The following is a 15,019-nucleotide window of genomic DNA, read 5'->3' on the forward strand; positions in this document are numbered from 1 at the left end:
TGTTGTTTTTTTTCTTTTGTTTTTCATTGAGGTTGACAGCAGCAGGAACGGTCACTGCTTGAGCAGCTTATTCGATTGCTACATAGTCATTATACAACTTGTGCATCTCTGCCACTTGTCCCTGTGTTATTTAGTGCTATTTAAGGATTAAAATATTCAGTTGATTCTTCTGTTTTTGATACTCACTAATCTCCTCTTTATTTTTTTTTAGGATTTACGGAAACAGGTTGCACCTTTGCTTAAGAGCTTCCAAGGAGAGGTGAGTGGATTATTTTTGGAAATTATTATTGACACAGCGATATCCATAACATGCTCCAAGCAAAGTAATCAAATAATGCATTTTATGAAGCCTGTTTGACATTCATTAACTGCTAACTTGCTTCCTCTCGCAGTGCCTTTTTTTCTTTTTCTTTTTTTAACTTTTGTCTTCAATCATCATCTCTTCTCTCTCACTTCTCTCTTTCCCCTCTTCACTTCGCCATCTCCTGTTCTCTTTCTTGCCACTATCTCATTTCCCCTTCTTTCCTCTCCCTCTTTTCTTTGCTCTGCTCTGCTCTTGATTTTCTGTCCTATTCATGAAGTCCTGTTGCCCGAGGGTGTGTTTAAATTGCATCCTGCAAAAAAAAAAAAAAAAGGCACCACAAAACCCTAGCTCTAGCCAGTCACAACTCACCGAGTGCTATTTCCTCAGACTTTGTCTGCATGATTCTGTGGGGGGATATTTGTTGTTGCTTTTTCTTTTTTTTTTCTTCAGTTGATTTGGTGAATCATGAGCCATTTTTGCTCATTGTGGCACATGCATGTTTACTTTAAGTTTGCCCAAGGTTTTTGTGTACCTTGACCAATCAAAGGTGACTTTTGTGTGTGCTATATCATACCCCTGCTGTTCCCCCCCCCCCCCCCCCTCTATCCTCCTCCTCCGTCATTTTGGCCCATTTCCATCGTGGCTCCTCCTCACTGGCAGCCATGCATTTCCAGTTCGCTCCCATATGTGAAAGTCAGTGGGTAGGAGTGGAAGCGGCTGGTTTAGACTGGGGCGTTATTTGGGGTTGGAGTGGGTGGACATTCAGCAGAATCTTTTCTCTAACACACACACATACACACACACTCTCACACACAGAGAAAGAAAATCATCTCAATAGATAGTGACAGGGCTGCTTTGCTACTGGCCATAGAGTGCTACAGTTTAACACTGGGTTAGTTTCCATATTCTTGTGTTAGAGCAACAACCACAGCCAGTGGTTATGTAAAAATGCTGTAATTTATAGTGGTTCTTCCATGTTCTGCTGATGATCCACAGTCTATTTAGAGAATAGAAACAGCAGCGGTATAATTGGGGCTTTGTCAGCTGTTTCCACAATCCTCATGTTGACACACCTCGACGGCGTGCACACCAGAACACGCTGAGACGCGTAGTGGGTGGTCGCGGAACTGAGAAGGACATTATCTTATGATTATTGAGATAATACTGTACACCCGCGCCAGTCTTAGAGCAGCCCATCAATCAGTCGCCTATTCTGCACGCTTGCATGCCACGACATGAGTTGCTCTGAGAATGTGTAATTTTAGCCCGTCTTTGTTTGCTTACCCCTCAATGCTTTGATCAAGGACAAGACAGCACCAGAAGCCAGAAGGTCTTGTCGAAATCCCACAGTAACTCATCCTTAAGCATTTTACCCAGGAGGGTGAATCTTTACTAAGTGAATGTAGAACTCAGACAGAACAATAAAAAGTTTTAGCCCAGGAACTTGGAGGTCTTGATACTCTGTTTAATCTTTGTCATTGAAAGGTGGATGCCCTCGGGTCATAATTATTACCAATAACAGTAGTGTTTCCACAAGGCCTCAGTTTGGTAAATGGGTTATGTATGTGTGTGTGTGTGTGTGTTTGTGTGTGTATGTTGCATACTCAGTGTTCCTTGTTGGTCCATCGATCAGATAAGCTTTTCCATTATCCAAGGCTTCAGTCTCTGCTTCCCATAGCCTCCCCTTATCAGACTCCACTGGGGCCAGCCACACACACACACACACACACACACACACACACACACACAGATATATATGTATACACACACAGGTCAGCCCGATGCCCTTCACACACTACGGGTTAGATAGGGGAGCAAGGTGGTGCTGAGTGATGGTGGCACAAGGTGCTGACGTATGTACGTATGTGTTTGTGTGCGTGGACTTGTCAGGGATACCTTTTTGCAATTGCAAGCACTTCTCATCAGTAACCTACTGATACTGGTGAGGTATCATTTGTGTCACTTCATTTGTTTTGCTTGGTGTGTGTGTGTGTGGGATGGGGGCAGGGGAGCATGTAATAGCAGATGTCATTGGGATTGGTTGAAAGAGCTGCAGTTTGGAACAGCAGGGTTGTATTTGCAAATCCTGGGTGGTCTTCTAATGGCTCTGGTCCTGCAGTTAACCTGCCTCTAACTGTAGGGTGTGTCCTACATTAAATGTCTATTTCCTGCCTCCCATGTTGGGCTATATAAAGCTAGTGTACCACTGACCTTGGCCCAGTCATTGTACAGTCACGCAGCTGGCTTCCTTCGGTGCCATTGGCAGATAATTTTTTTTTTTCTGTGTGTGTGTGATGGTTTTTGTATGTTTCTTTTTTATGATGAGATTGTGTGGCATGACTTTAAGTCTCTGATCACATTCCCTTATATATACAAACACACACACAGACGTGTGCACGGACATTTCGACAGGTTTGATGTTGGTGTGTGTGAGAAAGGTATTAGTGCTCTGTATCTGTAATCTCCCATTAGCGGCCATGCATTTGAGGATTCTGATCGCTCAGTGTCACACAGCACACGAAGAAGGGTAAAGTACACGATGCAGCATGATGTGAGAACGAGAGATATTAGTATTGGAGAGAGAGGGAGGAGGGAGATTGCAGGAGCATGCAAGAGAGACTCAAGTGTGACAGAGAAACATGTGAGAAAGGCTAACAGTGGAAAAAACAAATTGAGGAAAAGAAAAGACTGAGTCAGAGAACATGGAAGTGACAAGAGAGAGAATTTGTGAGAGAGACGGGGAGAAAGACACAGAGAAATGAAAAAAAGAGGGAGGGGTGGTGTGCTGGCACCAGCCTACTCAGGGCCAGATGTTTTGCGGCTAAAAAACTAGAGATGAATCAAAGCCATGTGAAGAGATTTATTAGGTTCCCATAGGAGCCCAGGCAGTATTACATGTAGCCCGCTCTGTTTACAGTGGCAAGAACCCCTAAACCACCCATCAACTACACTACTGGCTTGGCTGGGAATGTGAAGACTTTATATTTGGACTTATATAGGCTTTTGTCTTTATTCCTTTTCTCTCAGTGAATGTGCTGGAGGAGTTGGAAGAGAAACACAGGCTGTTTAGTCTGAGTGCGTGAGCCAGAGTAGTCAGCTGTAGCTCTGCCCAGTACAGTAGCACCATCTGAATGTCTTTATTTGGCATCTGTTTCCCTCGATTTAGACTTGATTTCAGATGCATTTCGCCTACTCTGTCTGCTTCTCATATTGAAGTGTGACACAGAGACTATGGCAGAGCTCGTTGCCTCATGTTTCAGCATTGACAACAGCGTAAAAGTTCCCCTCTCCAGTATGATTTTAGAATTAATCTCTTATAGATCCAATCTAATGCTGTCCGTTTTAATAATATCGGTGATGGAATGCATGCCGTGCCCTCTTGTGTTAATGGCTGCATCAGTAATGGATCCACACTGTATTGCTGCTAAGAGCTGACTGAATAATCTGCCCCTGCTGTGGCTGGAAAGACTGAGCCAGCTGTTTAATGATGTCAGTGTGCTGGAGGGGAAACAAACACACACATTTGCACACAGGCTCGCCATCACACACACACACACACACACACACACACACACACACACACACACACACACACACACACAACAGACTGAAGGACTTAGGCACACTCACTCGAGGACAGACGGATAGACGAACACACGTACACAGCAAACGAAACGCATCCGTCATCGGCTGAACAGCTGAACTGACTTCACGGGAAGGAAACACCAACGTGGCCGCTGTCATGACGGCCCCGATCTCATGCAACATACCAAGGCATAGTGAGGATAGACAGATATGTAGACGGCTCTCACCGTTAAATTAATGTGCCTGCTTTTGGAGTGTATGGTAACTGACGTTTAACAATTACGTTTTATTTTTCCTCCTTGCAGATCGATGCCTTGAGTAAGAGGAGTAAAGAAGCAGAGGCCGCCTTCTTGAACGTGTACAAAAAAATAATCGATGTCCCAGGTAAGACTGCTCTTAGTGATGATACAAGTGTGTTTGTGTAGACTCCTCCCTAGTCCGGAATTGCAATCAGGGAGACCTTCCCTCATCCGTGCAGACAGCAGCAACAGGGAAAAACGCAGAAAACGTGTGACACCGTCCCTCTGGTGCTGCTTCACTGTTCATCCAGGCGTGTGCGACGCCTTAATATGTCCCCAGGAGACCTCATCCCCATTGGTATAGCCGTTATAGGGTCTTAACAGAAGGTGCGTCCTGATACGGATGACAAGCGTGCCCACAATTGGCCGCGGCAAAGTGTGCACATACACGAGCGGTCGCATCCAGCAGCACTGAGGCTGAGGGAGGGCCGCGCGGCACCGAGAGCTGCAGAACACACAGCCACAGTGCTGCTGGTAGGAGACTTTCAGCTGCTCGGGAGCCCTGAAGGGGCCGCGTATGCAGGAATGAAAGAGTTGAGTTCATCTATAGCGTAAGGAGGTCATCATATTCCCACATGGATAGACCTACAGTAATATCTTTGGATTGTACTGCTCCCAATAAGTCAGCGCCAGCTCTGACGGGGCTATTCTTAACTTGCAGCGAGACAATGATGTAATGCCTGATGCATACACGCACACAGACACAGACCGGCCTGACTAATGCAGCAGTCTTGAAAGAGGAAACAGTGTGTTTTGTTCTGTCTTCTATCAGCTGAAGGCCTGGTTAGTCAGCCCAGTGTGCTCTGGTTTAGATTAAAGGTGTCTGGCGAGAGCGTTCAGCACCAGTGGCCCACCAGTCAAACTGCTTTTAACAGGCTGTACAGTTGATTTGAAGCGGGGGGGTCCAAGTGAAGGACACAGGTTTGATAAGAGGGAGAGAAAGTTGATTTTTCAAGGGCACAGAGGCAGATAGGAGTCCAAATTCAGGGCGTACAGTTATGTTAGTGAGTGTTTGTACTTGTGTGTATTTTTTTTTTGTGAGACTTTGGAAGCAAACGCATGTGTTTATGTGAAGAGGTGTGTGCGTGCGTGTGTGTGTCAGAGCCAAGCCCTGCATGGTGTGTCACCTTGACAGCACAAAATCAGCATGAAATTCCCCAATCGTTCTCTGCTGATCTCTCATTAGCATAGTTAAGATATCTAACTGCGTCAGACATGAGACACACACACAAACGCGCGCGCACACACACAGCCCTTACCCCCAGCTGTAAGCTGTCAGTTCCTCTTATCTGTACAACACACACTCATAAACACGCACACACAAACACACACACATAAACTGCTCTTTTAGCTGGCATGCTGATGAGCGTCGCCTGCGTCTCTTGGCTGCCTGTCACCAGTCTGCCACCCATGAGCACCAATCAGATGTGATTGGCCTGACTGACAGGCCTCTCTTCATCACACTGACAGTTAACCCTGCTGTGTGTTCAGAGATGTTGGTAAAATGCCTCCAGAAAGTTGCCTTTCTTCCTTCTGTCTCTGTTTCTTTAATCTCGTATTTACCTTTTCTCATTGCCTGTTTTTACAGCTCCGCTTTGTCCATCTGTCTGCTCCCATGTTTTTCTTCTTTCTCGCTTTCAAGCGGCATCATAGCGAAACATTTTAACTGATCATAGCCCAGTAATCTCTCCTGTTAATTTGTCTCTTCTATGTTACTGTGTGCCTCTACTTATCCGGTTCTCCCGCTGCGCCAACAGTTGACGCATTATGTTTTTTTCCCGCATACAGAAACCAAAGTTAATCTCCTAACTCAACAATGGTCGCTTGATACAAAGACTGATAGTCTATCGTTCAATAGACTTTATGGATAAAGTTTTGTTAGGAAAGAATGGGTAAACCAACAGTGACTTATAAGTACGAAGTTTGATCTGTTCTTTTCTAATCACCGAAGTGCTCTGATGTTATAAGAGCCTGATGACTTTCTTTTTAGGTCATTATCAGTAAGTGAGAATAATGTATTTAAGTGTGGCCGTGAGAAGCCAGTGATGAAGACGCATCAAGGTTAAGCTGCTTTACTCTATAGCAGGAGCATTAAACATAAGGCCCGGGGGCTTGAATCGGCCCGACGAACACTTGAATCCGGCCTTTAAACTGTATTTTCACAAGTTTTTAAGATTTTCCTGTTGATAAAGACTGCCTACCCCCAGTGCAATTCATACTACACCAAAGTAATTGAATGACAGGAAAGCACTTGCTTTTCAGCCACTAGTGAGTCTACAGTAAATTAACAAAAACTTTGTCCTGTAATTATAAAATATAATCTGTGCAATGAACTATCATGACTCTTTCTGTAATTTTACACATTTATCATGCAGTTCCACCTAAGATCAAACTGGGCTGTGTGTGACCCACGATGTTAAATGAGTTGGACATCCCTACTCTAAAGTATTGAACCTTCTATCATGGAGAGTAGTTTGAAAACAGGTTTATTATAAATAACTAACATTAAATAGAATTTACTGCCACATTATTATTTCTAAAAGTAAAGCCAAGCTCTGATTTGGAGATGTCAGACTGTTCTCCCCTCATCGCAGTATGACTGGTAATTGTGATATGTTTTGGTTTCTGCTCTAACCACTAATCCTCCAAAGGGGGATCAGAGGTCAGGGTCGGCTCCAGAACAGTTGTCCTGGAGCTGCTAGAGATTCATTGCCTTGCCCAAGGACTCTTCACCAAGGCAAGCTCTCCCTCTCTCTCACAGGGCCATGAATGTAGTTATTCCTAGCTCACTACACCACCTTGCCGCCCTTGCTTGTCTGATCTGCTTTACAGTGTGTTAACATGGTGTGTGTTTTCTCTACCAGATCCTGTACCTGTGTTGGAGCTGGCTCAGCAGCTGCAGCTGAAGCTCCAGAGGATGCATGACATTGAGACAGAGAACACCAAACTTCGAGAGACACTGGAGGACTACAACAAAGAGTTTGCAGAGGTTAAAAACCAAGGTTAGAGACGGATGCGTGCACAGGCACACATTATGGGATTTTCCCGACTTTGACAGAAGTAGATGTAGACCATACAATTAACTAGTTAATACTTATCAAAATTTCACATTCCGGTGTTTTATGTTGACGCTCGTTTGTGAAAAAAACAGACACTAATGCCAGTGACTCACTGAGTCACCTGCTGCAGATTTGCTGTGGTAGTTGAAGTCTAGGAGAGACTTGTTGGAGTAGCAGCTAAAGTGATATCCAGGAGGGCCACTACAGCAGCCCTGTAGATAGGAAGTGTTGGAGTACAGCTGGTTAGCAGCAACTGAACATTGAAAATATAACTGAGGAGACTATCCACTGAGTTGTTTTCTTTCTCTAATGGATTAAAAAAGAAAACATTGCTAAATTGAATCGGCAGATACACTTTGGTGGCCTTGTTGTCAAGTCTGTGTGTGAAAAGTGTAGTGGAAAATTTTGTCCTGCTTGTGTATGAAAAGGTAGTTTTAGTTCATTAAAAAAACGAGCAGTATGTGAAGCAAGATGAACACAACATTTTCAGTTTCTGGACATATTTTCGGTTTAGCTTATAGCTCTCTCGAAAGTGGAAATGTCTTAAAGTTCAGGGGACTAAAGGTGAGAAAGTCTCTACTCTTGCTTCAGAATTCTTTCCTGCGTGTGTGCGTGGACTGCCTTGTTTGTGCAGCTTTACTTGAAATCTGTCCTCATCATTGCGGGTTTATACCTCTTTGACATACATTGAGATATGTGGAAAAAAAAATCCTAAACACTAAAATGTCCACAGGTTTACGTTTAAAAAGTTTCCCGTGAGGATGAAAAAGACGTGACAGAGTTGGAGGAACGTAAAAAAAAATTAAAAAAAATGCAATGATCTACATCCGCTTAAAGATGGAGAAACTGACAACAGCGGGGAGAGATGAGTGAGAAGCGGTAATAAAAAGTGGTGTAATTTCAGTCGAAAAGGAGGAGTGAGCGAGCGAACGGGGGAATGTTTTGGAATCCCCCTTTCCTCAGTGAGAGTTAATTGGAACAGCTCGATAGCGGCAGGGTTCCATTCTGCCATTGATTTTCCTGTTCCCTCATCCTTTATCCCTCCTTCCCGCCTCAATAGATGGGGGATATTTAAACCCCAAAACACACTGTGGAACTCCCACTCCTGTTAAACACACACGCGGATCCGCCCGCACACTCTCTCTCACACACACACACACACACCACACACATTCACACACATACACACACACAGAGTGCAGGGGCCATTGATCCCCGCAACCTAAATGTTTAAAGTTCAGTTAAGCAGTTAAGGGGTAAGAGGGCTCTGAGGGGACTCTCCTCTATTGATTATGTGTCAGAGCAGTGAGACTGGAGTTTAAATCACACGCACACACACACACAAAGTGCTAAGAGCCCTCAGTCAAAGGTAGCGAGCAGCAATGCGTTATATCATTGTCTCACTCACTTATATCTTTCTCTGAGAAACACACACACACATAGGGAGGACTATTTATTACTCCAGTTATGTGTTAGATTTATTTCAGGCTGCCCCATACAGCGCTCAGCCGGCAGCAGGTTATGGGGTTTCGGTACTAATGCAGTCCTAATGAATGCAGCATATCTGCTCTTAGTGATAGTTGAATATTCTACGGCAGCTGCGGATTCAAAGATTGATTGATTGGTAATTTATTTCAACATGTGAACAATATACAAGTACATTTAGAAAAGAAATGAGAGAAAAAAAAATATACTATACAAATTACATACAAACCGGGGCCATGGGGGCCAAGGTCTTCATCTGTGCTCACAGAGGAAGAATGCAGGATGTGAAATGCTGCTTCTTAGGCAAAGGTCAAACACCTCGCTAAAAACATCGTCACTGCTATTTTATATCAGATATATAGAAAAGTGCCATAGTTTGCTGTCTGTGTTTTCTATCTAGATCACTCACGTTTCTGACTTCTTTTCTCTCGGTGCTCGCCTCTTTGCTCTAATCTCTTCCACAGAGGTGACCATTAAGGCCTTGAAGGAGAAGATTCGCGAGTACGAGCAGTCTCTGAAGAATCAAGCCGAGAACCTGGCCCAAGAGAAGCAGCTCCAGCTACACAACGACTATGCAGAGAAGGAGAGGTAAAAGTTGCGCATGTTTATGTGCGTATGTGCGCTGCTGCAGCTGTGTTTAAAGTAATAACCTCTGCATTATTTTGCAGTTTGAATGCTTTGGGTCATTGTGCCCTCAGGCAGAACTGCTGATTCTTATCTTTGAATGATAGGTTTAAGATTTCAGACTTTATTTAGCAGGGCTCTCTGTTCACAACTTACTAATTCCTACTTAAGCAAATCTCCAAGGGCTCTTTTCTTTTTTTTTTCTTTTCTCTTTTTTCAGTAGTTATCAGTCTAATCGACAAATTGTTGCTTATTGCTTTCCTCCTGCGCACAAATGTAGGAATGGAGATAACTTGCATAAAAGACAATGCCAGCATTTTTGTCATGTGGGCGCTTGCCATTCTCGCTTTGATGGGAATCGACACCATCCACTCCCATTTTCTGTTTACCAAGATACTTTTCAGCCATTATGTTGGATATTTTGCTGCCATGGGCCTCTGCTGTGCAAAAATATGCTTTGCTGATAAAGACTACTTTATTTCAATACAATGTTTTTTTTTTTTTTTGTTAAAGTGTGTAATTTTCAGGTGTACAGGAAGATGGGGGCAGTAATAAGCTCAAAAAATGCTTCCGGATGCTTTAGGGACATTTAAAAAAAACTGCTTAGTGAGGCTAAAATGCTTTAATACTGCCATTTTCCAGAAAAGGGCCAATTTGGCCTAAAGTATAATGGACTTGAGGCAGGAATATTGTTTCACGTAACAACTAACTCAGGCTCCTTTGCTTCTACATTGGATCCCAAAAAACAGTAACTAGTTTAAGCTATCTTGTGATCCCATATTAACTTGGATAATGTGTGCTCTTATTTTGAAGTAATCAAATCAAATAAAAAAGAGATGTGCAGACATCTGAGTGATGAGGCTTCATGTGATTAGCCGCTGCAGCCTCGGGGCTTAAAGACGCAGCATATTTTCACTGAGGGAGAACAAGAGCTAAAAAAGCTCTGATGGATGCGTCAGACCTGAACGTTTTTATCAGCAATGAAATGAAAGTTTGAGACCGACAGAATTAACAGATTAAATTCAGCGTGTCACAAGTGCTCAGCTGCACAGTATGGAGTTCCTCTTCAAGCATGTTAATATGCAGTTTTACTACTAAATCGCACTCTCACCATGCAGATTTAGTAATGATATACTGACTCCAAACAGTCTCCGCTGTAATTCTAAGCGAATGAGACCCGATGCACTGAACGCTATGGATTTTCTCCAAGCTACAAGCTGCTTGCAGTCTTTAAAACACCATCCCTCTGATGAAAGTCCTCATTTCAAGTTGACGTATACAGTTTACTAATATGAAATGGACTTTACAAAGCACGTTTTCCTCCTGTCAGTCATCTCGTTTGTTTGACGAAGCTGTATTAAAGCTCACTGTCCCTTTCATACGTACAGTAGAAGATCAATTGTCCAATTGTATTTCCTGTACGTCAGTGTTTTATGGGCCCCTTCCTGTCTGCAGTGAGCTGACTTCCTGTGTCTGAGAGAGAAGGGGGGGGGGGAGTAAATGGATGGCACCTCCGATGCATTTCATCCTGCAAGGAATGAGCGAAGGGTAGAGAGAGTGAGGGAGATGAAAGGATGAAGTAGAGGGCAGAAAAATAGAGATGACAGGAGAGACAGATTGGCGGGGAAGGGGGGCATCAAAGAGTGCCATAAAGACCATCTTTGTGCTAGATTATTGATGTTTTTACACGCAGTGGCAATTTCTCAGCAGAGCCCAACTTTTTATATGCTAAGAATGAATCTATTTTATCCTTGTGGTTTCTGTCGCCCCCTCCCCCCTCTCCCTTAGTCAAGCCTCGCGCACTCTCTCTCTCTCTCTCCCCCCTGGGTGCAGTGTGCGCCAGTGGCCAGACATTCCTGCCTAATAGGGCTGCTTAATGAGGAGTGGGTTGTGTTGGGAGGATTTTAGGGTGGAAAACACTTCAGAAATGGTGGGAAAATAGAGAATAGTCGCAGTTGCCACAAAGTGTGAGCTCAGAATTTACTGACTCAGTATCTCTTGACTGACTGTGACTTTCTGCTACCTGGTCTCTTGTAGGAAACTCCAGGAGAGCCAGGACTCCATGTCCTCAAGGTTGGAGGAGGCCGAACAGAAAGCCCGGTCCCTACAGACAGGTACCAGCCTACGCAGCCTGTACACACCTGGGGATTGTTTACCCACCTTTAGATAAAGTGCTCTTATCACTGAAAGTGTAGTTGGGCTGGCTATTAAGCCTTTGAAAACTTCTTAAAGGGGACTTATTATATTAATCTCCAGTTCCATATTTTTATCCCTGTACTTTTGTAGAGTAGCTTTGTATGATTTAAAAGTTCAGCGTCATCTTTGTTTACCTTAAACCCGTGAAGCCCTGTATTCTGCTGTCCTGAAACAAGCTGTTTTAGCTCCCTTCCACCTCCCTTTAATCCAGCTTTCTTCAGACTGACAAATAGAAGGGTTGAAACATCAGGTGGGTGGAGCGTCTGTGCTCCCAGGCAAAGCTGCGTTCCCGAGATGACCATATAAGGATATCCCCTCTCAGTGATATCATGCAGATCCCAAAGTAGAAAAAAAGAATATATTTAACCGGAGCTTTGGGCTCATAGGGGTTACATCCACATACACCGACCATATTACTTAAAACTTGTCATTTGTAATGTGATCATCCACCTTTGTGTGACAGAAAAAAGGAAATCATAATAGATTCCCTCTATTCCTCTCTATTTCTCAATAAATGTTCACCCATTGTGAAAATGAGTTTAAAAAAAAAAAACAGCTACTGGTGATTATTATGTTTAACACTCATAGTTAATCTGACACATCTGGACTAGGTGTCTGCGAGGCCTGGAGATCTAAGAAAATCTCAGCTGTCATCACTGAGAAACAGAAATGCCAAAGTTTCTCGTGTGAAATAAGACTTTAGTAGTAAGAAGCTGTCAAAGATAATGTTTACACCTTTAATGCTCTTTTAAAAAGTATCGCTCATGTCTGGATCTGCTTCTTCAGCTCACTTTGCACCAGGAAAACCCTTAACTGTCTCTCACCGTCTTTTGCAGCACTTGAAACAACTCAGGCCGAGCTCTTTGATTTGAAGACAAAGTATGACGAGGAATCCACAGCAAAGTACGTGCCTCACTGATCTATGTGTGTTTGCGGGTGACTTCTCCCCTCTGGCTCCTCCATACTCTCCTCCTGACATAATCATCCTGTTTAGTGAATCTCCTTGCATGGAAACTCCCCCTTCTCTCCCTAACAGCTGGATTTTCTCCCACAACAGCCAGCAGCCTCCAAATCCCGGCATTACCCATGCACTGTAAATACTGAAAGGGATTGTAATGTATTCTGCAGCCAAACTAAAACATCAAAATAGAGTTTGTTTTGTGCGCGCGGATGTGTGTGTGGTTTTGTTTAATCCATTAAGACCTGATATGTACGTATAAGTCTTATATAGGCGCCTGATGTCTTAATGGGGTAAAGAGCTTTCAGATTTCATCAGAGACTTGATAGAGAGGTGCCAGATTGAAAGCTACATATGTTTTCTAATAGGACCTGTAAGATGAGATGGCTTCAGTCGAGCTTTGGGCATCTATCATTATTGATCTTATAGTAGTGTTGAGGATGAGAACAGAAGCTTTTCCATGTCAGCACTCCGCACTGTGAAGTGGCACTTTATGACATTCACACTCCTCGTTCCCTCTGGGTTAGCAGCAGGACCCAGAACCTCGTGAGCACCAGAATCGCATACGCAAAGCTGAAAAATTACATTTCCGGGGAAGGGGGGGATCACCCTGCCTTGGCTGAAATATGAGCTCTTTTGGCTAAATCCAGGGACTGATAATAAAATGGTCAAGGGCATCCTGTGTTCATACACAAAGTACGGGAGAGTATCAACTTGGCTTTTAAGGCCACCCCACCACCACCACCATCGCCACCCCATCCCATTTACCTGGCCCCAAACTCACTGTGCCTCTCCATTAACAGAGTTGTTAAATTGATTGGCTGTTAAAAACAAATCGATCCCTCTTCTGTCTTCCTCACAATTTTTTTTTTTCTCCCTGTTTTTTTCCTTTTTTCCCTCTTACCTCGCTCACTCGCACACTTTGTCGTTTGTCTCCTGCATTAGGTGTTTGGTTTTTTTTTAGTGTGAGAGGAAAGACCACAGGACGAAATTGCACACGGTGTAATAGCACTAATCAATATGTTTCATAGTCTATCAGAAGGCCCTCCCTCCCCCCGTCCCCTTTCCTGCACTTCTTCTTTTTTTTTTTTTTCTTCCTACATTTCTTTACGCTTTCTTTTGGCGTCCTTGTCTCTTCGTTTTATGTCAGAAGAAAACACTTTTTGAAAAGACACTTATAGTAGGTCCCATTTGCTTACAGAAGCTAATAAACACATGCCCACCCACATAAATACACACACACACGCACACGTACAAGTATACACTCACTCATTCGCTCACTCACTCGTGAGCCCGAGGCAGTCAGGGTCCTTGACTATGTGGCGTGCTGTGATCTGAAATTTTAATGCAACGCTTTAAAGCACACACAAACCCTCTCTAACCCTGCACCCTCCCAGTCCTTGGAGTCCTTCCCCCGTTTACTGCTTGGCTGAGCAAATCGCCAGTGTTTGGCTGAACACAACTTTTAACCCTTTAACTGCATACATTTTGGCACTGCGAAACACAAACGCATACATACATATCATGCGCTTCTCTCCTCACAAGCGCACAGACACGTGCGGGTACACACACACAAACGCGCACACACGCACACACTCGCTCTGAACTTTTCACTAAGGAGGACATTGCGTGACAAATCCCCCCCATCCTCTCGCTGCATTTGGGTAATCTGCCTTTTAAAATAAGCACTAACACACTCTCACAAACACCCGTGGACGTACACAAACACACTCCCTGAGAATTTGGTCGATGTTTGCAGCGCCCGGAGAGTCTCAGCTTCAGCGGGAGGCGGGCCTGCAGATGTAGTGTAGCCCCCCCCCCCCCCCCTTCTCTGTGTTGACGCTGTGAGGGTCTGGCTTGGCCGCATTTTACCCGTTTAGTCCCTGTTAAAGATTAATGATATATTGATCTCCAGCCCCACAGGATGCTTTGTGTGTGTATGTGTGTGTGAGTGTGTGAGCTGAGTGTGCGGAGACTCCTCTGTATGTTTGCGCATAGCTTTATCTGCATGTAGGAGGCTTTGATAACATTTTGGTTAAAATCCGTTTAATTGCCGATAATTAGGCACCGGTCAATAGGGCTTTCTTTCCGGTGTCCAGCCCAAGCACACAACAACACAAAATGGCGCACAACATACACACAGACACGGTCTCACAGCTAGCTTCTTTTTAAGCCTCCTTGAAATCCCCAAGGTAACACGCTGTGAAAACGCAATGTGGAGAAAGCCAAGGAAAGAAAAGGAATGGAGTGATGAAAGCTGGAGGGCAAAAAGCGAGCCAGGGGCCGGAGGCATCAGCGAGGAAGAGGGGATAAGAGAGCGATAGAGGAGGGAAATGAAAATCTAAATCAGGGGAATATCCTGCTGGCACCGAGGACAGAGGCCGAGGAAGAGAGGGCGAAAGATGAGAGAGGGGAGGTGGAAGGAAGAAAAAGATGAAAGGAGGGGGTGAAAAAAGTGGAGGGCGATGGGAAGGCAACGGTTGAGGGGGAAAGGATGGAGGCAGGCAAA

At 44.2% G+C, this 15,019-nt stretch overlaps 1 protein-coding gene across 2 annotated transcripts in view; it reads left to right on the forward strand.

The window, feature by feature from the left end:
* The window catches only part of LOC308401839 (protein CASP-like), a 61,623-nt gene that overhangs the window by 21,465 nt on the left and 25,139 nt on the right, over positions 1-15,019 (forward strand). For both annotated transcript variants that reach the window (XM_080890286.1, XM_080890287.1), the window contains exons 3-8: positions 212-259; positions 4,195-4,273; positions 7,053-7,190; positions 9,197-9,320; positions 11,394-11,470; positions 12,389-12,455. In XM_080890286.1, the coding sequence (XP_080746412.1) occupies positions 212-259; positions 4,195-4,273; positions 7,053-7,190; positions 9,197-9,320; positions 11,394-11,470; positions 12,389-12,455 (533 nt within the window). The remainder of the gene's footprint in view (positions 1-211; positions 260-4,194; positions 4,274-7,052; positions 7,191-9,196; positions 9,321-11,393; positions 11,471-12,388; positions 12,456-15,019) is intronic.

The sequence above is a fragment of the Rhamphochromis sp. 'chilingali' genome, assembly GCF_963969265.1.
Source record: "Rhamphochromis sp. 'chilingali' genome assembly, chromosome: 8".
Classification (NCBI taxonomy): Eukaryota; Metazoa; Chordata; class Actinopteri; order Cichliformes; family Cichlidae; genus Rhamphochromis; species Rhamphochromis sp. 'chilingali'.